The sequence below is a fragment of the Aotus nancymaae genome, unplaced genomic scaffold (genome assembly GCF_030222135.1).
Source record: "Aotus nancymaae isolate 86718 unplaced genomic scaffold, 86718_ANA_hifiasm-v0.15.2.pri h1tg000059l, whole genome shotgun sequence".
NCBI lineage: Eukaryota > Metazoa > Chordata > Mammalia > Primates > Aotidae > Aotus > Aotus nancymaae.
The window spans coordinates 5,227,710-5,253,339 of NW_026988473.1; the positions used below are offsets into that span (position 1 = coordinate 5,227,710).

The 25,630-nt window shown below is 57.2% G+C and overlaps 2 protein-coding genes and 1 pseudogene across 21 annotated transcripts in view; 1 reads left to right on the forward strand and 2 right to left on the reverse strand.

Moving 5' to 3' along the window:
- NRXN2 (neurexin 2) overlaps window positions 1-8,920 on the forward strand; it is a 105,235-nt gene extending 96,315 nt beyond the window's left edge. For 7 of the 18 annotated variants that reach the window (XM_064364774.1, XM_064364775.1, XM_064364780.1 and 4 more), the window contains one exon: window positions 7,595-8,920. In XM_064364774.1, the coding sequence (XP_064220844.1) occupies window positions 7,595-7,899 (305 nt within the window). In that variant the 3' untranslated portion in view covers window positions 7,900-8,920. Of the gene's footprint in view, window positions 1-7,012 lie in introns of all 18 variants that reach the window. The other 11 variants (XM_064364770.1, XM_064364772.1, XM_064364771.1 and 8 more) reach the window with 3 other exon arrangements.
- Window positions 8,921-12,778: 3,858 nt separating this feature from the next.
- On the reverse strand, window positions 12,779-22,564 carry SLC22A12 (solute carrier family 22 member 12). 3 transcript variants are annotated; one of them, XM_012463076.2, is made up of 10 exons: window positions 21,803-22,564; window positions 20,891-20,994; window positions 20,228-20,382; window positions 19,984-20,152; window positions 16,583-16,706; window positions 16,299-16,414; window positions 15,234-15,448; window positions 14,651-14,759; window positions 14,191-14,394; window positions 12,779-13,646 (listed from the first exon to the last, which is right to left on the reverse strand). In XM_012463076.2, the coding sequence occupies exons 1-10, from the start codon at window positions 22,202-22,204 to the stop codon at window positions 13,583-13,585; spliced, it is 1,662 nt and encodes a 553-aa protein (XP_012318499.1). In that variant the 5' UTR covers window positions 22,205-22,564; the 3' UTR covers window positions 12,779-13,582. The 3 variants fall into 3 exon arrangements, with proteins under 3 accessions (XP_012318499.1, XP_012318500.1, XP_012318498.1); XM_012463077.2 differs by lacking the exon at window positions 21,803-22,564 and adding an exon at window positions 21,429-21,789; XM_012463075.2 differs by having other exon boundaries at window positions 19,984-20,382.
- A 2,143-nt stretch (window positions 22,565-24,707) lies between these two features.
- Window positions 24,708-25,630, reverse strand: LOC110568736 (small ribosomal subunit protein uS2-like; annotated as a pseudogene).

Sequence of the window (25,630 nt, forward strand, 5' to 3'; positions counted from 1 at the left end):
AAGTAGGTTTTATGGGCCAGGCCTGGGAGAGGCACCCAAGCTCCTGCACACATTCTGTTGCCTGGAGCTCAGTCATGGGGCCCAACCTAGCTTTAAGGAAGGCTGTAAGGTATGGCCTTCCTGTACCCTCAGGAGGAAGCAGAAACAGATCTGGGGACCAGCTAGTGAATTATTTGTCACTGGCTTACCTGTGAGTCATCAAGGATCTGTATCACTCTTCCTCATCCCCCATGACACACCCACCCCTCCCCAAGGGAGACCACCCAAAGTCCCAACCAGTTAAGGCATTCATCTCAAAGCTGACGATGTCTGGGAGATGGTGGCCCACTCCATCTGGTCCAGACCTGGCTCCTCTGGAATGGGACCCATATGTGATCTGGATGCCCAGGAACTAAAGGGATAATTTATCTCACTGCTCCCACAGCCCAACACACACCCAGAATACAGTGGTGGGGCAGAGACGACAACCGCAATACAACCTCCCAGGCAAAAAAGGGAAAAATGGAAGAAACATAGCAGCCTAGATTCCCATAGGTCAATGTGTGCTGCTCACACTGAGGAAATCCGTCAGGCAGGCAGGCCAGGCTCTGCCCCTGCAGTGGGGGAAGTTTCTTCATTAAACCCTGGGAGACGCTCTGCTCTCTGGGGGAGACCCCCCTCTCCTTTGTCTGGGGTCCCTGGCTCTCCCCTCTGGGAAGTTCCTCCCAGTCCTCCTCCTCCATGTCTGTGTCTGAAGTGGGTGTTGGGAACAACGTCCTCCTTGGGGGTGCTGTAGCATGATAGGCCACCCCTGCTCATGCAGATTTGGGGCTCAAGGGTGATTTTAAGGGTCCAAGTAACCACACCTAGATACAGTTCTCAAGACTCATTTATTTCCTTGTTGCTCCACCCCCATGCCTCTTTCTCTTAATACAGTAGTGACTGTCTTGAGGATGTTTGAAACAGTAGTTGGGGGGGCACCCCCTAAATCTGATCCTTGAGCAAGGCTGAGTGCCCTTATTTGGGTGAGAAGTTTTACTGGGCTATTGTCTCTGAAAGCCTTTTTCACTTTTCTCTCTTACTGTTTGAAAGCAGTGGCCTCTTCTGACTTTTGGATGCAGATTTCTGGGTTGTCTGTATTCTTTTCACTTCTGCTTGCAAACCAGACAATTCTTGCCTCCTTGTGTTCCTTGCCTCCTTGGCCTCCTCCTTGTACTATGTCACTAAAAGCAGAACATAGAAGCCTCATGGTCACTGGCCTTTCCCAGCCCTTTCCCTCAGTGTCCAGACTCCACAGGCAGGTGCCTACCCTCCAGGTCCTCATGAGCAACGGTGCATACCACATGCTTTGCCACTGCATTACATGGGCTTCATCTTTCCAGCCTCCACTCCTTGGATGGTCACGAGTGCCTCCTCAGGTTTGTGTTATCATGACATCCATTTCTGGTGCCAGTGTCTATATTAGTTAAAGTAACATTTGTTTCTGTAACAGATAAGCCCGGATCTCTGTAGTTAATTCAAGAGAAGTCTCTCACTCACTCTACCTGGGTGTGCCTGATCAGCAGGTGGCTCGCTGCAAAGGGTGCTTTAGGAGTCCACACTCCTTCCATCTGTGGTGCCTCCATTTTCAATATGTGGTTTCCAAGGTCACTGCAGGAGAAGGGGCATGAAAGGTGGCACCCAGGAGGCTGCTGGGGGACTGGTACTGGCAGTGCTCACTACTCAGTCACGCACCAGGCCTACTTACAAGGGATGTTGGGAAATGTAGTCTTGCTGCCAAGGAGAAGGGGAAAATGAGTTTGGTACAGGACGTGTTCCCTGGGGTGCACCACTGGTGCTCAGATGAATGTGGTGCCCTCACATGTTCACATTCACATATGCACATGTGCACACAGAACTCAGACCCACACTCAGTGGCTAGCAGGCACATGCAGAGCCAGAGGTCCACGCACTGACACACACACACTCATGCTCAGATCCATCTAGGTTCATGTACATGCCTGCACACATGTGCTTGGGGCACAGAAACACAGATCCTGTGTGTGTGTGTGTGTGTGTGTGTATGCTACAATATACCATTTTTTTCTTACCTTAAAATACCCTGGCTTCTGCCCCTGTTGCACTGGTGCTTGTGGGTGAGGAGGGGTACTGTCCTTCAGGGCACCACACACACAGGGCACAGGTTGTCCTCTGCTCGCACAGGTGAGTAGGAGGTGACATCTGGCCAGGACTCTGCTTGCTCAGCTGTGTGTCCTGGGCACCCAAACAAGACTGTGTCCATTGAGAGGAGAGAATCCTTTTTCCAATTTTGCACAAAGGTACTGTTTGTGAAGTCATACACCACAGGGTCATGTCCACATAAAACTGTCTTTTCTAACCCCCATGAAATGCCCTGTAGGCTGCTGGCTTTCTTGTCCCTCACAGCCTGGGCAGGGCCTCCAGCTCGCTGCTTAGTCTCGGACACGTGCAACCTCAGTTCTGACTTCTCTTTGAGGCTGGGCACACCTACTCTACTCATGGGGTTCTTGAGTAGATTTCAAGTCAGGGTAGGGCACAGGGGCCTCAGTTTGTTGGGCCAGCAGCCCCCAGAGGAAGGAGAGTTGGGGAGGAAGGGGAGATTAGGAATGGCTGGTGGTATCCCTGGTCAGGGATGGCATTCTCTAGTAAGTGGGACTGATATGCACTGAAATTCAGTTTTTCTTAGGATGCAGAGGAGTGTTGGGTGGGCAGGTGGCATCTGTGTTAAGTGTGCACCTGTGAGTATTTTCCAAATGCTGCAGCTGCCTGAAGTCAGGGAGAGGCGGGAGGCTGCCTGGGGTCCTACCAGACTCTGCTGGCTCCTAGGAGCACCCCATTCCAGGATGCATCCTTGGTGTAGAGCTGGACCATGAGTCATCATGAGTCTGCACCCACAAAGCCCAGCAGCATGGGCAGGAGTCTCTGAGGGGCCCAGTCCTCCCCTCCTCCAGGTCCGGTCCTGTCGACTCCTCACCAGGGCATCCTCTTCTGATCCTTCCTGAACTGGTGTGTGACCTGGGAAAGCCCAGCACCCTAGGTTAGGTGTGACTTGACTGCTGCAGAGCCTAGGCCCGGTTGAGTGAGTCCAGGAAGTCCTCATGCATTCTCATGGGTTCTCCAGAGCCTGTTGTCTCATGGAGAGGAAGTGGGGTATGGGGCACTGGGAGGAAACAGGGAGGAAGCCATGTAGGAGACAGGGGCTACCATAAGAAGAAGGCATTGAGGGGGAATCATGGCAGTGTAGGGGTGTGGGTGAGGGGAGGACACCTCAGGAGGTGGTGCCACCAAAGCCTTGGGCAGAGAAGGGCCCAGGGAAGCCCCAGAGAAGCTGCGGATGCAGGGACAGGGCTGGGACCCAGATATGGAGACCGGAAAGCAACTGGGGTTGGAGGGGCAAGAGGCCAATGTGAGCAGGCCTGGGAGGAGTCTGGGGGCAGAGGAAAGCTGCAGAAGGGGGACCTGAGGAGCCTGTGTGTCCCAAGGGCTGAGCTGGGGCAAATGGTTGTAGGGGGCTCAGGCTGGGCAGACTTGTCTGTAGTCCAAGGCCTGAAGCCCCCTGTGTCCTTGCCTGACTAGGGGAGAGTAGTTGGTAGAGGGCCGAGCTCTGTGCTCTGATCAGCCTGTCAGCCCTTCTAGGGCAGGATGTGGCTTCAGCAAGGGCCTCTTGGTCTGGTCCTGTGCCCTGGGCCTGGCACTTTGCTGGGTCCCCAGCTATGGCCAGCCAGCTTAGGCCAAGCCTTGACGCTGGGGTTTCCAGCAGCAGCTGGTGGCCCAGTCTAAGATGGAAGGTGGTGAGCTGGGGTGGGAGCTAGTTTGTAGAGAAAGGCTCTTGCCGGGCTGAGCTCTCAGCAGTGCCGGCTGCCTAAGAGGGTGGAGGGGGTGGGGTGTTCAGAACTCAGCTGCTCTGGCCTGTGAGAGACGCCCACTCCCTTCCCTAGATACTTAGCCTGGCCTGGCTCAGAGGAAATGCCTGAGGAATATTGTTCCCCTTCTCCTGGAAAACCGTAATGAGCCCCAGCTCTGTGCCAGGCCCACTCCTGGGGGCTAGGGAGACAGATGAGACCCGGGTCACTGGCCCTTTCCTGGCAGTGAGTACAAAGCTGTGCTTCCAGGGCAGAATTGGGATGTGATGTCAGAGGCACTCAAGGCAGGGAGCATCCTCTGCCTGGAAGAGGTGTTTGGCCAGACTGAGCTGTCAGCAGGGAAGGGTTCTGAATAGAAGGCAAAGGTCAGGTAGAGGGCTGGTGGTATGGACCAGCAGGGAGGACCCCAGAGGCACTCAGGGTCCATGCAGGGAGGGAACCTACCAGGATTGGGCCCAGGTTGCCACCGTTTGAGAGGCCACCAACCCTCCCCCTGAGAGCTGGCAGCTGGGTTTGCCCCTTACCTGGGGACCAGGGTGCAGCTTTCCTCATCTGGGTCTCAGGTGGGTACAGGAAGACATACGTGATCATCCAAAGGCTAGAGGTCCCAGGAGAGCCAAACCTTGGCCTCGTCCTGGTCCTGGAGCCCAATACCCCAGTTTTATAGATGAGGAAACTGAGGCACAGAGACTGGAAGAAACTTGCCCACAGTCACACAGGAACTCAGTAACAGAACAGGTTTGTATGTGGACTCCCAGATTAGCATCCAAGCCAAGAGTCAAGCAGCCCCAGCAGATTCCTGGAGGCATTGGGAGGATGACTTAGGCTTTCTTGGGCTCCTCATGAGATCTAGCCCTTCCCCAGCCTCACTCACCTTGCTGGGCACCTATACCGGTGACCTTGGAAAGTCCTGCCCACCCAGGCCTCAGCATTCTCATCCACAACAAGCTGGGATCGAATAGTCCCAGCCCCACAAAACATGCTGCTTTGCTCTTGGCTCAAACTTTTTCATTGTGGCCGAGCCTTTGGAGGGGCAGGAGCTCTGGGGTTTCAAAATCTAGGGTGTAGGTGAGCCCCTGCCCAGGGGAGCTTGGAGTCTGGTGGGAAGAGCAGCCTGGGGAGCTAGCAAGGTTCAATGGAAAGGTCTTGGCCACAGGCTGGCCGGTGTGGCCAAGGAGGTCTCTGCAACATTGCTGGAGCTTGTGATCTGAGGGTTGGCAGCAGTGTTTGAACTCAGTGCAGAGGCAGAGGGCTGTGGGTGGGTGGGGAGCAGGAGAAGAGTGCCAAGATGTGCAGATCGAATGCGCTGCAGTGGGGCAGGAGGGACTTGGCAGTGGAGGCCCTGGGGTGCTTTACCACCGAGGGTCTGGGGGGCTTCTGGGCATGATGAAGACCATACCCTGCAGAGATCAGTGAGAGACAGTCAGATGTGGGCAGGGCTTAGTCTGTACTGAAAAGAGAGCCAGAGAGGAAACCTCCAACCCTCGCCAGGCCCAGAGGTGCACCTGCAAGAGGAGCAAGTCCTCCCACTAGCCACCTAGAGCCCCACCCCAGCTCCCTTCTACCCCAAACCAGGGGGTTGCACTATTTTGGTTTGAGAGGAGGCCCAGGAGGCTGATGGGAGTCACAGTTGTTGACCCAGTGGCTGATGGCAATTGTGGTCTACACTCCTCCAAGGACTGATGGGAGTTATAGTTCTCACCTTTTGGGGGCTGATGGGAATTGCAGTTTCTGCCTAAGGGACTCCAGTTAACAGACCTAGAGACCCATTCTCCCATCACAAAGCCCACTCGTTCCCATGGGCCCTATTTAGCAGGTGCTTCCCTCCCAGATGGCTGTGTATGTATTTTCTTTTCTTTTTTTGCTTTCTTCTTCTTTCCGTTGTTTTATTATTGTTTTAACAATAATAAGAGGGCTGGAGGCAGTCAAGCCCTGGCCAGGTCCTGGCGGCCCATGGGGGTTCTGGGGAGGGGGAGGGGGGAAGTCAGTGGGGGTCAGAGGTGGAGGGTGAAGATGAGAAAGTTGGGGAGTTAGGCTTAGCTCAGGAACCATGTGGCCCTGCCCACTTCCCTCACTCCCTCCTTGTCCCCCCACATCCCTGCCTCCACATGGCTTCTCCCCACCCCTCCCAGAGTCCTACGGGACAGGACGCCGCTCCAGTGCATCCAACTCCTCCCTGCCCGCTCTTCCTCATGGGCCACCTCACCTCCCACTTTCAATGTCTCCTCTCCCGTGGCCACCCTGCAATTAGCCTTCCAAGCCCCCTCCCATGGCCGTCCCCTCCCAAGACCTCTCACCCATGTAGCAATCCCTATATGGCTGCCTGTCACATCCTTACTCTCCTAGCCCTTCTGCCCACTGCTCCTACCACCCCGACATGCTGACACCAAGTGGTGGAAACCGCTCCTCAGCCCCAGCCTGCCCTCTGCAGAGTTCAGCTTTGTGTTGAATGAGGGGGAGAGGGACAAGTGAGGGCGGAGAGAGTGTTCAGGAGGAGGCAGGATGTGCAGGGAGTGGAGAGTGAGGGAGGGAGATACCGAGCAGATAGACAGAAAACGTTGTACGGAAAAGTTGTTTTTTCTTATTTTTTTCCGGGAGAACCCGCTTACACAGCTCTGTTTGTAATTTTTTTCTTCATGCTAAAATCACACGGCCTATTTGTTGATGTAAGTTGCCTGAATTCCGTGGTATGCTATCTTCTTTTTTAAAAACAAAAGCAAAAAAAAAAAAAAAAAAAAGCAAAAAAAAGAGAAAAATCTAGAAAAAAAAACCCTAAAAGATATTGTTGTTAGGTTTATTTAAATGCTGCTGTTGTATCTGTTTTTAAAGCCTTAAACCAGTAGAGTTTTTTTTTCTGTTTCTTTTCAATTTCCTTTCCTTTCTGTTCCTTTTGATTTCTTAAGACAAACAAAAGACCAAAACCCAGAGAGTCACAGAGCCCGTGCGTGGGGTGCCCAGGGCATCTGAGCCGCTGCCCGCTTAAAGCGCAGTGCTCGGCCGGCTGGCGGGCGGGCCTGGCCCGCTCTAGTCTCCGCCAAAGCCAATTGGAACCGATTTGGGTGTGTGAGGCTGTTGTTTCTCTCTCTGTGCCGGCCGCCTGCGCCCTGGCCCTCGCTGACGCCCTCTCTTTTCTCTTCTCTCTCTTGTTCTAGGAGGAGAGTTAATATTGCCCATTATCACGGAGGACTCCTTAGATCCCCCTCCCGTGGCCACCCGATCCCCCTTCGTGCCCCCACCCCCTACCTTCTATCCCTTCCTCACGGGCGTGGGCGCCACCCAAGACACGCTGCCCCCGCCCGCGGCGCGCCGCCCGCCCTCTGGGGGCCCGTGCCAGGCCGAGCGGGACGACAGCGACTGCGAGGAGCCCATCGAGGCCTCGGGCTTCGCCTCCGGGGAGGTCTTTGACTCCAGCCTCCCCCCTACGGACGACGAGGACTTTTATACCACCTTTCCCCTGGTCACGGACCGCACCACCCTCCTGTCACCCCGAAAACCCGCTCCCCGGCCCAACCTCAGGACAGATGGGGCAACAGGTGCCCCTGGGGTGCTGTTTGCCCCCTCCGCCCCGGCCCCCAATCTGCCAGCGGGCAAAATGAACCACCGAGACCCGCTTCAGCCCCTGCTGGAGAACCCCCCCTTGGGGCCCGGGGCCCCCACGTCTTTTGAGCCGCGGAGGCCGCCTCCCCTGCGACCCGGCGTGACCTCAGCCCCCGGCTTCCCCCATCTGCCCACAGCCAACCCCACAGGGCCTGGGGAGCGGGGCCCGCCGGGCGCAGTGGAGGTGATCCGGGAGTCCAGCAGCACCACGGGCATGGTGGTGGGTATCGTGGCGGCGGCAGCGCTCTGCATCCTCATCCTCCTCTATGCCATGTACAAGTATCGCAATCGCGACGAGGGCTCCTACCAGGTGGACCAGAGCCGGAACTACATCAGTAACTCGGCCCAGAGCAATGGGGCGGTGGTGAAAGAGAAGGCCCCGGCTGCTCCCAAGACGCCCAGCAAGGCCAAGAAGAACAAAGACAAGGAGTATTACGTCTGAGCCCCTGGCACTTCGCCCCACTGCCAGCTGCCCCTCCTGGGAGGGCCCGGGAGGAGGGTGCTGCCCTCTCCCTGCCAGGGGCCTGGGGACCCTCTCCCTGGCTGCCTCAGGCTTCTCTCACGAAGAGGAAACGCAAAAAAAGAAAAGGAAAACCCCGTGCTCGTCCCCTTCCTCCTGCCGTCCACCGCGCGGCCTCGTCAGTCCCGGGTCTGACTGTCCCTCTCAGCTCTGCGCCTGCCAGGCAGGGCACATACTCACAGCCCTGGGTTGATTTATTTTTTTAAGGGGGGTAGTTTTATTTTGGTGGGGTTGGGTGGGAAGGAAGGCTGGGGGTTTTGTAAAGTGTCCACTACTCGTCCTGTTAATTTTCCTTAATTTTTCTTCTTCCTCCTTCTGTCCCTCCTGCCTTCCTTCTCTTCCCAAGCCCTCCAGTCCCCATCCCAGGCTTGCTGTGTTTCACTGTCCCCACCCTCCTTCCCCACTTTTTTTTTGTGTGGCTGGTTTCTCCCTTCCTTTCCTCCCTTTGGGTTTCCAGAGTTGGCGGGAGGGTGGGCCCGAGTGGCCCAGTGGGTGGGTGGGGTGGGGCACTGGGCTTGTCCCCAAGTGCCCCAATGCCCCTCACCAGGAGAGGCACCTGCTTGGTGCCGCCCAGGGAAGGGGCTCAGGCCTGGCTGAAGGCCTGTTCTGTGTGTGCCACCGGGCGACGTGCATTGATGGGGAAGCTGCTGGAGGAGCAGGGGTGGGGGGTGGGAGGGAGGGGAAAGGCAAATGCAGATATATATTACAGACAAATACTCTAGATTCCACGAGCAGCAGCCTGTGGCACCCGCTGGGTGCGGGCAGCAGGGAAGAGGGAGCAAGGTGTTGTCCACAGACTGCTGGGGTCACTTCTCTGCCCACGGGCTCTCTGCTCCCCCAGTTTTTTTTTCTCTCTTTGTTAACAAATGTGTCTGAGTCTTGGAAAACACCCCAACCCCGGAAATGTGTGGGAAAAAGAAAACAAAAACTTTCCAAATTCCAACGGTCCTGTGCAGTTTTTTTGGGGTGGGTGCTGTTAGATCCTGGCTTTGGGCTTGGGCTGAGAGCTGGTAAGTCGCTCCCGAACTTTTGGGCTGAGCATAACTTTGGGTTCCTGGGATGACTTGTCTTTGTCTCACAGAGTCCTGTGTCCTGTGTCCCTGCTGGGCTGAGGACCAGGCAGGAAACGTGGCTGGTCTGTGGCAGTTTCACAGACCTTAGCTTCTCAGGAAGGCAGGCAGATCCCTGGATATCTTGGTTGCCCCCGATGGCTAACGAACTCATACCTCGGGGCATGTGTGTCGGGCACTGACCTGGGTGTGGGACAGACGTTGCCTCATCCTTCAGCAGCTCTTGGAGGGAGGAAGGGATTCCTGGCCTTGGAGACCTTCAGTGGCTGCTCCCAGATCTTGAGGTGAATGAGTGACTGAGTCCAAGTGGCCTCCAGTTCTGCCTGACTCTAGAGTCTGTGTTCCTTCTCCTTCCTCTCTTGGGATTTGGACCCTGGTACCCTTCCTGCCCCCAAGTCCACTCTGGTTGACTGTGGGCAGCTACTGGGACTGAAGGTGGAAGGAGTGCTGTCCACCCTGTCCACCGTGTTTACTCATTGGCGGAGACCCTAACAAATCTGTGGTCCAGACGGACATGTTAAGAGATGGGTTTGTATTTGTTAAGTCTTCAGTCGCAAGGGACAGACACCCATGTGTGCAGGATTGTCGGGAGGGGAGAGCGAGGTGGGCTGCAGACCTTGAGGATGGTGGTCGTGGGGAGTTGCTCAACCTTGCTCTGTCACTCAAGACTCCCCTCCATCAGCTTTTCAGCCATCCACTCCGCAAGGCTTCCTCACACCTTTGGCTTGCCATCCCCCTCCACTGCCCGATTCTGCATCTTGATCTTCCGTCTGCAGGGGGCTCTGGCTGTTGGCCAACTCATCCTGGCAGCATTTTGCAGTTCAAAAGCCTACTCCCTCTTTAGGCCTTGGCTGCCTCCATGCCTGCCAGGAGTCCCACCCTTCAGCTGGGGAACATCCCTTAGTGGGAGTGGCAGGTCCTGACCTGAGCAGCCTCCACCTGTCTTTAGAGGTAAGGTCAGCCTCATCTACTTCCCTTCCTTCTCTCCATCCCTGAAGGAAGCTTTTGTCATGGGACCTTCCCCACCATGGTGCCCTCTAGGACCTCTTGAGATTCCTCCTGAAAACTCCTAACAAGGGTGAGAGAGCAGAGCCCCAGATGTAGGTTTCCGTGGACTCAACCCCTGCTTGCCCTTCTGATCCAGCCCCCTAGGGGTGAGGCTCAGGCCCTGCTTGTCCCCCAACTGCTCACAGTCTTAGAGCTAAGGTCAGCATCACTGAGGTCAGCTCTTAGCAGCTGTGGGAGTCTGGGAGAGGCCCTGGTTTGGGGCAATCTTGCTAGGATATCCTGTCCCTGGGTTGGTGATTGGAATCTCTGGGTTACAATCTCTCTGTCGCTATTCTTTCTGACCAAGGGATAGAGACTTGGCTCAGATTCCCCTCCTCCCATCACGACTAGCCAAAGAAATAAAGAAAGGCAGGCAGGGCTCCTTGGTGTTAGGAAGGGAAGGAATATCCTTACCTCAGAAATTTCTAGAATGACCCTAAACAGGAGAGGGGACAGTCTATCAGGTAGCGGGGGCAGGAAGAGGGGCAGTCCAGGAGTTGGATGAATGGACCCCAGTCCTGCTGGTTGCCATATGACTGTGAGACTTGGTCTTTCCTTCTGCATAAGGCGGCTCAGGGTTCCCGTCATTCAAGGGTTTGGTTATAAGAGGACAGATTCCTGGACTCAGTCATTGACTCAGTTTACCCATCAGTAAGAGATGGTCACCTGCTTCTCAGTGTATCATCTTGTGCCACTGATGTTGAACTTAGCACCTGGGCCTGAGCTAAGCTCCTCAGGGTCTGGCTGGCCTGGCAGTGACCCCAGTAGTGTCCCAGACAGCCCCTAATGGTGTGTCCAGGGCCTGATCATGGCTGAGATTCCACGTGTGCTGGCTCCTTGGCGGGTGGTCCTCACAGGGATGTGTCAGGAGATTCCACCTCAGGGCTCTAAAGGACAGGGATCTGGGGAAGGAGTTCACAGACCTGCCCTCATCATGCAAGCCCCCAGGAGGGGAAACACCAGCCCAGCCAGTGCCCAGCTCTTCTGGATAGAAGCCCTTTCTTGAAGGCAGATCTGGAGCTCATGGGGCTTAGTGCTACCTCTTCCCACACATCCTTCTGGGTGAGCTGTGGGCTTGGCTGAAGGCAGGAGAATGGACAAAGTTGATCCTGAGCCACTTTCCTCATCCTTGCTGCCTGAGGTCTCTACTGCCATGGGGATGAGACGGATGGGGCAGTTATGGGTTCTTTCCCTTGGCTCCTCCATCTCGGGGTGTCCTGACAGCTTCTGAGGTTGGAGCTCCTGTGGTGGGCATCAGAACATAGTGTGTCCCAAGCAAAAGCTTGCCATTCTGGTGGGCTCATGGCTGCTGCTGAGGGAGGCCCTTTTCCCTTCGCTGACACCCGCTTGGCCATGGCGAGGCTGTTCACTCCCCAGAGGGACAGGGCCCTGGGCCCTCCCAGCTTCCAGGGTCTCTTGAGTTAATTGAGGAGTGACTTAGTTTGGAAGCAGACAGGTCTTGGGCCCTGGTGATGTGGCCAAGGTGGGGCTCTGAAGGCCTGCTGACGGTTTAAATCCTGATACTGCCCTCACTTAGCTGAGTGTCATGGGCCATCAGGTTCTTCAAACCTCAGGATGTAGGCAGAGGGGTAGCCCAGACCCACTGGGTGAGCTGGAGGGATATCCCAGAAGACAGGAGGGGGCCATCTCCCACCAGCCCTGGGTTCTACCTTCCAGAAGCTTCTGGAAACCCTAAGGTCTCAAGAATGCTGTTCAAGGGTAAGAAAGGCCACTGGGCCTCAGCTGGGCAGCAGATAGACAAAAGACAAGAAGTCCAGGGCAGACTGAGATGGCCTAGTATTCAGGCATCTTCACAAGCAGGATCCCTGCTTGCGGTTCTTTACTGAGGGGTGTCCATAGATAGATAGCCGGAGTACATGGCCCCCCAGAGGCCCAGGGGCTGCAGCTGACAAGACCAGGCCGAGCAGTGACCCCCTTCCTGTGGGGACAAAGAGCTGCTTTCTGTTTTCCCATCCCGTGTGTGTGCATGTGCATGTGGGCACGTGTGCACACATAGCTAATGTGTGTGTGTTGGGCAGGGGGCACAGCACTCAGTGAAGGTGCCTGGAAGCATAAATGCATGCACAGGTGGACCCAGAGACCATCTGAGCATGGCCCCGCGGTGGCGTAGGTGACTAGCTGGGCTGGCAGGGACCCGCTTGGGCAGCAAATGGCTCCTGCCTGCACCCCAACCTCTGTGTGTGCTGCCCTGCATTTCTCCATGAGCCATGCTCATGGACACTGTGGGCCCCTGGCCTTGCCGCTGCCTCCAGGAGAGTTACTGGAAACCCAGATGGTGAAGCTGGGTTGGGGGAGGCTGGGGGTGTTGTGGCCAGAGTGGGGCTCTGGTGGCCTACTGAAGGGTTTGAATCCTGATACTGCCCCCACATAGCTGAGTGTCATGGGCCATCAGGTTCTTCAAGCCTCAGTTTTTTCATCTGTAAAATGGGGCAACGTTTGCCCTTCAGGGTTCAGGAAAAAGTGAAGAGAAATGATGCTTTGAGGTGCGCAGCACAGCACCGGGCCCACAACCGGGGCTGGAAACAGCAGCCACTCTGGCCTGGTACGTGGGGCAGGGAAGCTGGCTTGGGAAAGCCCACCCCGTCAAGGAGCCCCCAGCACTTTCCTCCTCCCCCCAACCCGGGAGGACCCTGGGGGCTCATAACTGGAGTCAGTGAGGGGCAGCCATTCATTTGTTCCTTTATTCAATCCCTCGCACCAATGCTCCTCTAGCCTAGCACTGTGTGGGGAGCTGGGACATGGGGTCATGGGACCGTCTCAACCCTCTGGGAACTCACAGGCTGGCAGGGTGGAAGGAGGCAGGCTTGTGGCTGTAACTGTGGGTAGGAGTTTCACGGGCACCTCTGGCTGACCCTGGACTCCTGGAAGGAGGGCCACTGGCCTGGGTTTAGGGGTAAAGTAGAGTCTGTCAGGGATGAGGGTGGGAAGAGAACTGCAGGTAGAGGGTGTGGCGGGCAGGTGGTTGAGGTCTGGAGGGACATGGGGAGGGGCCAAGGGCCAGGCTCACACGGGCTTCTGGGTAAAGCTGCAGAGCTGAGACTCTATTGCTTGTGTGGAGCCAGGAGAGGTCTTGACCATGGATAGTGGTTAGCTCTGAGCTCTGGGCAGGTGGACAGCAGTGGTGGGACAAGTGGCAGTGAGGAGGCAAGCAGAGAGTTGGCAAGGCTAGCTCGTTCCCCTGGGCCTGGCTCCTCTGCTTTCCAAAGCCACGAGGGCAGAGCAGGGTGATGATGCCCTGGGCCACCTCCTGCCAATCAAACCGTCCTTTGCCCCTTCAGTATTGAAGGGGGCCCCTTTGTTGTGAGGGGGCAGAGCTCAGCTGGAGGGGCACCCCTGGGGAGACTGGGAACCTAAGAGGGCCACCTCTGGGTCCTGTGGAAGTGGAGGCCTTTGCTCTCCTCCTGCTTTCTCCAGATGACAGAAGAAGACTCTTCCTCCAATCATCCCATTGCAGGCTCCCCAGGAGACTAAAAACGTGTGGATTTCAGGATAGAGTTCCCCAGCGTGCCGTGTGTTGCCACCTTTGCTGCCCTGTTCAGAAAGCACATGGGGCTGTGTCTTGGGGTGCAGAGTGACCCCTGACCCTTGACCTGTGTCCATCCCAAGGACTCGGGGGATGCCACCACCCTGCTCTCGGGGGCCCAGAACTGAGCTCCTGAGTATGTGATGGGGGTGGGGTGTGCAGTGACTGCCCTGTCAGCCATCAGGGCTTTAGAGGTAGAATCTGAGGCCTATGAGGACACCCAGCAATGGCTGGATCTCCCTCTCAGGAAGGACCATCCACTCCTTTCCCCTTGGTCTCTCTTGGGCTGGACTTGGGGGAGCTTGGCCATTTGTGCCTCAAATGGTGGAGTGAAGGGCAGAGGACAAAGCCCTGGGTCAAAACCCTGGTAGCCCAAGACTGAGCTCTGGGTCACCACTCTCCCAGAGGTGTGCTATATGACTCTGGGCCAATTCCATCTGCCTGGCCCTCTGCTTCCCCCTCTGTCCAGTGGCGGGGATGTATGAGCAGGCAGCCCTGTGTTGGGGTTCTCTGGTGGGAGGGAGGGGTGGTCCTGAGGCCAGGTCCACTCACTGGTTCTGCACATCTTGGATGGTGTCAGGCAGCGGCAGGTTCTGGGTTTCAGGCAGAAGCAGTGTGGCCAGACCACTCAGCACCAACACCATCCCGTACCCCAGCAAGGGCAGCCAAGGGCTGTGGACATCCAGCAGCCGGACCAGAGGTCCCAGGATGGCTCCTCCACGGGCCGCCATCTGGCCCAAGCCCACTGCAGTCATCCTGCCAATGCAGATGCACCTGTGAGTGCCTAGTCTGCCTGCCCTTGACCTTGACCCTGCACCCTGGGCCACGCCTGTTTGGCCCAGGGAGGTCCAGAGGATCAGGCTGGGCTTGGGACACACCTGAGCATCCCTGAGACCACACGAGGGAGACACATGACATGGACATCTAGGTTTGAGGGAAGCCACTCCTACCCGGGGGTGCCCTTCAGCCCAGCCCAGGGCGCCCCTCTCCTGGAGCCCAGGCCCAGCCTCACCTGAGCACGGTGGGGAAGAGCTCGCCGCTGTAGACGGTGATGCAGGTGAAGGCGGCCCCCACCCCGCCCAGCCCCAGCACGGCCAGGGCTGAGCGCAGAGCCCCCATTTCTGTGGGTAAGATGGGACTAGTGAGCTTGGTGGGGGGCCCAAGATCAGATGGGAACTCCCTTCAGCCCAGGTGGCTTGTCCCTGAGCTGCAGGCCTCTCTCCAAATGTTTGGGAGTCATTTCCACCTGGGTATCCTGTCCTGAGTGACCTCATGGCCACACCCACAATCTGTTCCACGCTGAGACACTCAGAGCCAGACCCTGGGACTCTTCCTTGACCCCCGTTTTCCTCCTGCTGCAATCCATCACTCAATTCTCACTTTATCTCCGCACTTTTCCCTGGTGCCACCCCTGCCACTCCTTCATGGCTTTTGCTGGCCCAGCGCAGTCACTGTCCCTAGATGGCTCTGGCAGCCTCCTCCCTAACTGGGGATCTGCTCTCATTCAGCACTTCCGAGGAGGGGCCAAGGTCTCTGTTCCCAGCTCGAGCCCCCCCAGATAGGGAAGCCTCTGGTACACAGCTTTGTACCCTTACCCTGGGGCACCAGTGTGTTGGCCAGAATGCAGAGCCCTGCCAGCAACAGGGATGCGGCCTGTGTGGGGCGGCGGCCCAGATGGGTCAGCAGCAGAAGGGTGCCTGTCTTGGCCGGGATGTCCACAACGCCAATGAGTGTCTGGAGCAGGAAGATGTTGCTGCCCAGGGCCTGCAGGTTCAGGGCCAGGCCAAAGAAGGTGAAGCCAAAGGCAAACCTGGGGGTGCGGGTAGGGGGCAGGGGAGTCAGAGTGGGAGCAGTGGCGGGGAGGAGTCAGGGTGGGGGTGGCAGGCAGGGGGGTCAGGGTGTGGGCGGTGGTCAGGGTGGTCAGGGTGGGGGTGGTGGGCAGGGGGGTAAGGGCAGGGGCAGTGGACAGGGTGGGGGCAGTGGGCAGGGGGGTCAGGGGGTCAGGGTGGGGGCAGTGGGCAGGGGGCAGGGGGCAGGGTGGGGGCACGCTGCTCTTCTGGCCCTTCAGCTGCTGGCTCTGTGTGGTGGGGCCGGTCTCTAGACTGTGTTTCCAGGTCCCCTTGCCAACATGGCTTCCCTTTGGGTTTGGCTGATGGGAGGCATTGGTGAGAGGCTGAAGGAGGGGGGAAGCAGGGGGTTTCTGCCTCCCTCTCTGCATGGGGGCTTTGTCTGGGAGTGATTGTGTCCCTTCCGTGGCTCCAGCTGCCACTGAACAGGCCCTCCCTCTTGGCCTGGGTGGTGTTGGTCTTTACTGGATGACCGTGGGTCCTGGACTCTGGTAAGTCCACTCTACCCTGCCCAGCCCCTCCACACCAGGCGAGGGTGCTTGCTACCCATGCTCTGCCAGATCGCCCCATGTCCAGCCTGGCTCCCAGCCCTCTCAGGAGCTTCCTTAGGGATCGAATTCATCGCTTCTATCTGCTTTGCCCCTCATTAAAGCCCCCTCAGTGAGCCCACCCAGCCTGGGCCGTCTCCCGTCAGGAGTGACTAACAGGGGAAGGTGACTGCTGCAGGCCAGGGGACCAAGTGGAGCTGGGAGAGGCTGGGGGCTGAGTTTCCAGGTTCCCCTGTGGAGGTGGGGTTGGGGGAAGGGCATCTACCAGCACAACGTGGAGATACAGGTCCGGAGGCGCAGGCCCGGGATGCGGAGCAGGGTGCCCAGGCTGGCAGGAGCCTGGCCTACTCTCAGCTCCTCCCGCATGGCTGAAAACAACACCTGCGGAGGTGACAGTGGGTGCTGTTGGCACTGGGGGCGCCGGGCACCTCCTCCTCTCTGAGACCTTCTTCCCAGGGAGCTGAGGTCCTTGGTGAGTCTCCCAGGGTGCCCTGTGCAGGGCCAGGGAGAGGGTCTGAGGGTCCAGGTTTGAGAAGGACCCAGCCTCACCTCAGGAGTCAGCGAGTCCCACACTGCCCCCTTCCTGTTGATGGCAGCCACCCTCCGCAGCTCCTGCAGGCCCTGGTCCAGCCTGCCTGTGGTGAGGAGCCATCGTGCGGACTCTGCCAGCCACCTGAAGAGGGGATGTGGGAGGGGTCACTGCCTGTGGCCCCCAGGACCTGGCCTTCGCCAGCCTCAGACCGCCCCCCTGTACCCCCTCCTCCAGGCCTAGGGCTCAGGGCAGCTGAGGACCCCCAAGGCCGTTGTGTCAGCCATGCCCACTTGGCCACCCTCCTTCCCCAGCAGGCTACCCCTTCTGCTTCCTCTCTCCCTCCTGGGGGGTCGCGGTTGGTGGTCTGAAGTTCTCACCCTGGGGCTGGCTGCTGGGGTGGAGGGAGGGAGGACTCTGTTGTCCCCTTCCTGCCTCCCTCTGGACCCCACAGCCCTTCCCCTGCCTCACTAGGAACCTGACTTGGTTGCAGTCAGGGCCCTTATGGCTACAGGACCACTGTCTCCAAGGCTGCCGGGGTCCACCCCTGTCTGGGCATCTTCCATACCACAAGACCTTCCTGTCCACCCCACAGCTGCATCCTCCTGCAAACAGCTTCACTGCCACCCTGGGGCTCAGGCTGGGGGCAGGGTCCTCACAGTACCAGCGCCCTCTGGCTGCCCCCAGTCAGTCACACCTGAGTCCCCACTACCTCGGCCTCATGAACTCAGCCCCTCCCCTCCTCGAGGCAGGACCCAGCCCTCACACTGACCTGGTTCCCACTCCCCTCAGCGTCTAACCGAGCTCCCTCAGCCACCACGCCCACCCTGCTGAGTGCCCGTCATGCCTGCCAATCTACAATGCACCTGCCTTAGGCCTTGGCTCCTGGAGGTCCTTCAGCCAGACATGCTGTCCCCTATGAGCAGCCAGGGTGGGGCCACCTGCCCCCACACCCACCGGGACCCTGAGCTCCTTAGGAATTTTCAGAACGGCGGGAGATGTGGGGATTCCAGGTCCATATTAGAGGTAGAGTTGATGAACCTGGTGACCTGGTGCACTTGGTGGGAGGATGGTGAGGGAGAGAGAGGCATTATGGCCATTGAGACTCCACATCTGGTGAGTTTGGGGGCTATTCCCCACGCTGGGGAAGCCTTTGGGAGGAGAGGCCTAAGGAGATGTTTGTGGGGATGAGATACCAATAATGGAGACGTCACATGGGCAGTTGGAGGCGCGAGGCTGGAGGTTGCTGGGGGAGGCAGGACTGAGTGGAGATTTGGGGTCTGCAGCATTTGGAGGGAGCTGGGGCTGCAAGCAGGGGTGAGGCTGCCTGAGGGAGAGAGTGAGGACCGCAAATAATGGTGGTCGGATCATTGTGGGTGACCCTGGGAAGGGCAGTTTCCGTGGAAAAGAGGAAGAAAGCTGGCTGGGATGTGTTGGAGGTGACTGGGAGGGAGAGAGCGAGCCCCATTCTCAGATGTCCACACTCCAGCTTGTTCGTGAGGCCACGATGCGTGGGATTCCCTATGAACTCCACGTCGGCAGAGACCACATATCTGTTCATAGCTGGTGTCAGCCGCTCCTGGGACATGATGGGTGCTCAGTAGTTATTTGTTGAATGGATGAATGAATGGGCACTTCTTCAGCACTGTGGGAGCATGTGTACCAAGGAAAGGGGGTTCAGCTCTGTTGCCCTGCATCAGCATAGGAGAACTTTTGCCTTCTACTCTCTACTCTCTTGGTGTTGGGGGTCAAGCTGCCACCCCAGAACGCTCTTGTCAGACATGATTGCCTCCTTGTGGAGCCACTGTGTGAGATGTAATTGTCTCCTGCTCTAAGGAGTGGCTGAAAATTGTTACTCCACTCCAAGCTGTTGGGTGGGAGAGATTTGTGGAGTCAACCTTCTTCCCAGTATGGGTGCTGGCACCTGTTCACCACTGAGCCTCTGCTGTGCTCCTTTCTGTGGCGGTCCCAATGGCCAAACAACTACTAAGTGCAGGGCCTGTGTATAAATAAGCCAGGCTCAGGCCCGCCCACAAATGGCCTCTGTCCATCCATCTATCCATTCATCCATCCAGTTCATCCAATTCATCCATCTATCCATCCATTCAACAATCCAACCATCCATCCATTCCATTTCATCCATCCATTCCATCCATCCATCCATTCATCCATCTATCCATCCATTCCATCTATCCATCTATCCATCCATCCATCCCATCTATCCATTCATCCATCTATCCATCCATCCCATCTATCCATCCATCCATCCCATCTATCCATTCATCCATTCATCCATCCCATCCATCCATCCATCCATTCAATCCATCATCCATCTGTCCATCCCATCATCCATCCATCCCATCCATCCCATCCATTCATCCATCCATCCATCCATCCATTCAACCATCCATCCATTCCATCCATCCATTCCATCCATCCATCTATTCCATCTATCTATCCATCCATCTATCCATTCATCCCATCCATCTATCCATTCAACTATCCATTCAACCATCATCCATCCATTCCATCCATCCATCCATCCATCCATCCATCCATCCATCCATCCATTTCATCCATCCATCTGTCCATCCATTCAACTATCCATCCATCCATCCATCCATCCATCCATCCATCCATCCATCCATTTATCCGTTCATCCATCCATCCAACCAACCATCCATATCCAATCCAATCCATCTATCCACCAACTCACCCATGAAGTCCTCCAATCCACCCATCTGTCAACCCATTTATCTGTCTACCTCTATCTACCTATCTGTTTCTACTTACCTATCAATCCATCCATTCAACAAATATTTATTTAGCACCTACTATGTGCCAGGTGCTTGGCAAAGACCAAGCCTGATTTATTTCAGGTAAGCGCTGACATTTCCTAACCTCCCACATGTGCCGGCCCTGTGAGTGGGTCCTAATCCCTGTTTTCTAGCAGACAGACACATGCATCGATAATGTCAGCCTATGAGGCAGACTGCGACTGTGTGCGTGTGTGTGTCGTATCTTTCCACCTGCTCCCCCAGCCTAGCTCAGTGCTGCCATCCCTGGCACAGAGGAGGGGCTCAGAAGATGGGCTTGGCAGCACAGATGCCAAGGCAGGCAGGTACAGGAGAGGGGAACAGGTCAAGAGGTGAGGAGAAGGAGGGAGGAAAGGAGAAGAATGAGTAGGAGAAGGCACACTTGGAAGGAGCAGGAGAGGCGCCCTGGGGACCTGAGCCCTGGCTGGAGTGGGTGTCTGGGGCTTGTGGCTGGTCCACTCTGCCAGGCTCCTGGCTTTCCTGCTGCCCATGCACCCCTAGCCTCTAGCACTCCCCAGCCCCCAGGGAAAGGAGAGTCTCCCATTCTCCCGGTTGGAGAGTGGGCAGGATCTCCTCCGAGGAGGGGAGTGGGGTGCTGCACCCACCATGAGCACAAAAAGGAGAGGAAGAAGGGGACTGAGACGGCCAGCTGCAGCAGCGTCCAGTCCCGCACTCCATAGGCCACCGCGGCTATCAGGAAATGGCTGAAGCTGAAGCCCAGAGAGTTTAAGGTCATCACCAAGGGTCGGGCCCGCGCTGCTGTCCACTCCATCACTGCAAGGAGACCAAGTGGGTCAGCCCTGGAGCCTGCACGGAGTCCCCCTGCATGGTGCCAGGTTGGAGACCTACGGAGACTGTCTGTGCTCATCATGACGCCCGCCACGGCAAAGGCCAACAGGAAGCGGAACAGGCAGTACACAGGGAAGGCGGGGGCGAAGGCGGCTGCTGTGCCCGTCACGGCCATCTGAAGGTAGCTCCAGGTCAGCACCAGCCTGCGCCCGAGCCTGCGGCACAAACCAGGAAGAGGTGGGGTCTGCGGCTTGCCACAGCACTGACCGCGGGTGGGGTGGGGTCTGGACCACCGAGAGCCCACCCTTTGCTTGCCCAGTGAGCCGAGGTAACACTGAAGCGGCACCTGGGTGAAACCCGCATTCTCCACCTATGGAAGACTCGACCACAAGGAGCATCCCGAGGCTGGAGCCAAAAGGAATGGGTTCCAGTCACCGGGAGCACTCAGGCAGCAGCTGAAGGCAGGCGCCTGGCCAACCCCGTTTTAGCAGCAAATGTTTGCTGGGGAGCAGCAATCCTCTACCACTCCCAGAGTAAAGTTGGTGAACTCGAGGGACTATGTGGCACAGCCGCAGGGTGGCAAGTGCGAGACCCACACCCAATAAGTAGGGTGCTTTCTAGACTTGGTTTTGTGAGGCTTGTTTGGGGCCAGTCGGGGCCAGGGGTCTAGGAGAGCAGGGACGGTGAGGGGAATGGGGACCTGTCTGGACTGGGTGTACTCACCTGTCTGAGACAGGGCCGCACGCAGCAGCTCCCACCAGAATCCCAGCCAGGTAGATGGACTGGGCCATGGGCTTCAGGGCATGAGAGTCACACACCAGGTCCCACTGGTGGGAGAGGAGGAGGCTGAGCTCAGGAGGCTGGGAGAGCCCCGGTAGAGGGGCAGAGGAACTGTGTGAGAGGCCCCCAGGGAGCTGGGTGGGGTGGGTGGCCTGGTGACCTCTAGGGTTTTAGAGCAAGACCCCGTGGAACAGGGAGGGCACCCGCAGGCATAGTTCAGCCTTTGGAGGAGTCACCCTCTGCCTAAGCCCCTCCATGGCTCCCTATTGCCCAATGGGTCTCTAGCCACATCTGCCTCCTTCCCCTGCCTCTCCACTCGGCAGCAGCCACCCAAGCTGACACCTGGCCCTTCTCCTGGAGGCTGCTTCCTCCTGTTCTTTATAAAGAGGTTCTTCCTGCTTGCTGGGAGGAGCTGCCCCTCTCCACTTGCCTGGAATTGCCTAGTGCCCAGTCTGGGAGGCAGCCTGGGGTGGCCCCTTACCCTGTGTGCTTTGGGCTCGGGGAATCCAGTGAATCATCACTGAGTCCCCTGCGGCTGAGTTGACCAGAGTCACGGCTGATGCATCAGCAGGGCCGGGACCAGGTGAGGCCAGCGAGCGTCCAGGTGCCAGCATTCAGAGGTGCCTGTCCAGGTGCCCCCCGCACCTCCAGGAGCCTGGGCTGGCCTGGTCTGTAGACTGATCCCTGCCGCCCACTCCCCTGTGTGTGGCTGACAAGGGGCTGAGAGGCCCGAGAGTGAGCGGGGCCTGGGGAGGTGGATCCCTCCCAGGACGGGACCTTTGAGTCCGACCCACTGTGATCCATGGCCCTGACCTCTGCGGTGCTGGACTCGATTGGCTCTGGGGGAGGCCCTACCTTCGTCACGATGGTGGACGTGAAGGTGCTGCGGTCATAGACCCAGCCGTCCACACACGGCTCTGTGTCGGCCTCGTTCCAGCTGGAGGCCGTGGCGTTGGGGTCCAAGAGCTGCCACTGCGGCTGGCGGAAGCGGCGGCACTGGTGGGGCCTCTGGTTGGGGCCTGGCGGGATGGAGACAGCCAAGAGCGCCTCGGGACTCAGCTCCCCTGGGACGCCGGCCTGGGCTGTGCTGTTGTCCAGGAGGGGTGCCCAGCAGCGGTGGCTGGGCACGGCGGCCGAGAAGTTCTCCAGCATGCTCTGGGTGGCCAGCCACATGATGGAGACCATCAGAGCCACTGTCTGGAGAACCTGGAACCTGCCCAGGCCACCCACGAGGTCCAGGAGTTCAGAAAATGCCATAGAACCTGCTCAAGGGGCCCAGGAGAGGGGCCCACTTCACAGGGACTGACCCAGAGCAAAGGGGCCCGGGCTGGGGGCCTGCTTCCCCCACAGTGGTCCCCACAGTGGCTTCTCCAACTGGGTGGCTGGGAGCATGTCAGTAGCCGCTGGCTTCGCAGACTTGGGCTGGAGGCTCAGGCTTTCTGAGCATCTGACTGCTGGTGTCACTTGGGGTGGCTCCAACCAGGTCCTGAGGCCGCACGAGGTGATTCTGAGACCTCTAGCATCTCCCCAGAGAGGCAGCTGCCCCAGCCCTCCCAGAAAAGCTGGCTTTGGGAAGTATGGAGTGTGGAGACTGAAGTCGTTAATTCCAGACTGGAATTAAAGTGTGACCAGGTGATGCTTATGGAACTGAGTTCAGCAATCATTTCCTTGGTCAAAATTTAACCAGCACTGAGGGAGGCTCAGGCCCGAGGGAACCTTGGCCTCCCCCACTCTGGGGGCCGAGGCCAGCCTGGTCTTTGCCAGGTCTGGGGGAGGCCTGGGTTCTTCTCTTGGTGGCTGTGGGGTGCCAGGGCTGCCTGCTCCCTTCAGTGCCCCTGCCTGCCCACATCCCAGGGTGGTTAAGCCAGGGGAAGGCGGGCCAGAGGGTCCCCCTAACTTGAGGCTGGGGAGCTGTACAGGCCTCTGGGTGGCCCTGGGTCACTGAAGCTGCCCAGCCTCTGTGCCTCCCGGGCTGTGCGGCCTGGCCCCGCTCGTGGCCCTGCCTCTGGCCCCCGCCTCCACTCACCTGCCATGGTTGATACGCTGTGCCCCCTTTGCAGTTACCCTGTCCTGAGCCCTCAGTGGAGCTTCCCATCATCAGCAGACACCCCAGAGACTCCCCAAGTTCAGTGTGTCCAATGCCACCCTGAGATCTCTGTCCCCTCCCCAAATCTACAGCTCTTGAGAGCCCCACTTCAGCTATGGCCTCCCATGTCACAGTCCCTGGCCTGGAACCCAGTGTCTTGGTTTACATCTCGTGCTCCCTGCCTCCTGATCCCACCAGGGGCCAAGCCCTGCTAGTTTTGCCTCCTAAGGATTTTTCTCTCCCCGCCTCCCCAACTCCACAGCTATTCCTGCCCTGGTCTTCCTGCCTTGACTCCTGCCCCTGGACCCACCCCACACTGCAAACCCTTGGGTCAAATCCTGCTTAAAAGCCAAGGGGCTCCCAGTCAACAACAACTAGCAATGCCTTACCAGGGCGGGGGGTAGGCAGCGGTGTGTGCCGGTACAGGGTGTGGGGTTCAGGAAAGGCTAGACCAAGGCCAAGAGAGCTCCCTTGGTCTCAATAGCTAATTCTCTAGACGAAAGGTCCAGAGTACACAAAGGAGTTAAAAAGAGAGTGTGTGTGTGTGTGTGTGTGTATGTATGTGTGTATGTGTGTGTATGTGTGTGTGTATGTGTGTGTATGTGTGTATGTATGTGTGTATGTGTGTGTATGTGCGTGTGTGTGTATGTGTGTGTGTATATGTATGTGCGTGTGTATATGTGTGTGTGTGTGTGTGTATGGCCAAGTGGGGTGGCTCATGCCTGTGATCTCAGCACTTTGGTAGGCTGAAGTGGGCAGATCACTTGAGGTTGGGAGTTCAAGACCAGCTTGGCCAACATGGCAGAATCCCGGCTCTACTAAAAATACAAAAGTTAGATAAACATGGTGGTGATGCTGTCTGTAATTCCAGCTGCTTGAGAGCCCGAGGAAGGAGAATCTCTTGAATCCGGGAGGCGGAGGCTGCAGCAAGCCCAGATCATGCTACTGCACTCCATCCTGGGCCACAGGGCAAGACTCTGCCTCAAAAAAAAAGAAGTGTATGTGTCTGTGGGTGTGTGCACATGTCTGTGTATGTGTGCACATGTTTGCACAAGTGCATGTGTGTACACGTGTGCATGCGTACATGTGCAATGCAGCAGTGATGGCAACCCAGGTGTTTGCTCTTATGTGCTTTGGGCACAAAACTCTCCATCTGAGGCACAACTCCCCTCGCATCTACTTCTTTTTGCTTCCCCCAGTCTTCCTCCTGCCCTCCACGTGACTTACCAAGCCAACTTCTTTGCCTCCCTGGACTCTGCACCTTGACTCATCCACTGCTGCCACCATGTGCCCTACATGTACTTGCTCAGTTCCGATCCCTGCTCACGCTAGACCTCCAGCCTGGAATGCTGTCTCCACGCTCACCCTTAGGCCACATACTATGTGGACTGGGAGCATTCCAAATACTGCCTCCCCCAGCAGGCTCTCTTTGCTTATTCCTGCCTACATCCAGGGCTCAGAGTTTTCAGTGGAGTCCCATCTTGACACTGTCCTGCATTCTTCTTGAACCCTTGACCTCAAGTGATCCACCTGCCTCGGCCTCCCAAAGTGGTGTGAGTCACAGCACCCAGCCATGACCTGCATTCTTCTTTTTTTTCTTTTCTTGTTTTTTTTTAGAAACTCGATGTTTATTTTCCATGAATCTTATATGTTGTTTAAGAGCCCACACAAGAACAGCTTAAGACCATTCAGTGGTTGCTCCTACCCATTCAGTGGCCTGAGCAGTGGGAGCTGCAGACCAGTCTTCCGTGGCAGGCTGGGCGCTCCAGTCTTTAGTAGGGAACTGCTGGATAGGCACAGAGGGCACCTGCATGCATTCAGACCAGTCGGCAACCTCAGGCTGAGTAGCAGTGAACTCAGGAGCTGGAGCAGTCCATTCGCCCTGAAATTCCTCCTTGGTCACAGCCTTTTCAGCAGCAGCCTGCTCTTCTTTTTCAATCTCTTCAGGATCTCTGTAGAAGTAGAGATCAGGCATGACCTCCCACGGGTGTTCATGGGAAATGGTGCCAGACACGCACAGAACTTCCCAGGCCAGCATCCAGCACATCAAACCCACTGAGTGAGCTCCCTTGTTGTTGCACGGGATGGCAATGTCCACATAGCACAGAGGAGAATCTGTGTTACACAGAGCAATGGTAGGTAGGTTAACATAAGATGCCTCCCTGAGAGGCTGGTGGTCAGCCCTGGGGTCAGTAACCACAAGCAGATGTGGCTCCCGGAAGGCTGCCTGGATCTGGTTGGTGAAGGTTCCAGGAGTGAAGCGGCAGCAATTGGAGTGGTTCCAGTGGCAGCAGCAAGCTTCAGCACGGCCCTCTGGCCAGTATTCCTGGAGGATATGACACTGACATCAGCAGGGTTTTCAATGGCAACAATGGCACGAGCTGCCAGGAGAAGCTTCTCCCAGGTCCTCTTCAGATTTACGATGTAGACGACATCACTTTTCCTTTTATAGATATACCGCTCCATCTGGAAGTCAAAGTTGGTGCCACCTAAATGGGTTCCTGCTGCCAGGAACTTAAGGACATCCTCCTCCTTCATTTGCAGAACATCAAGGGCTCCGGACATTGTGAAAGTTTCCCTTTAAGTTACGACGGGAA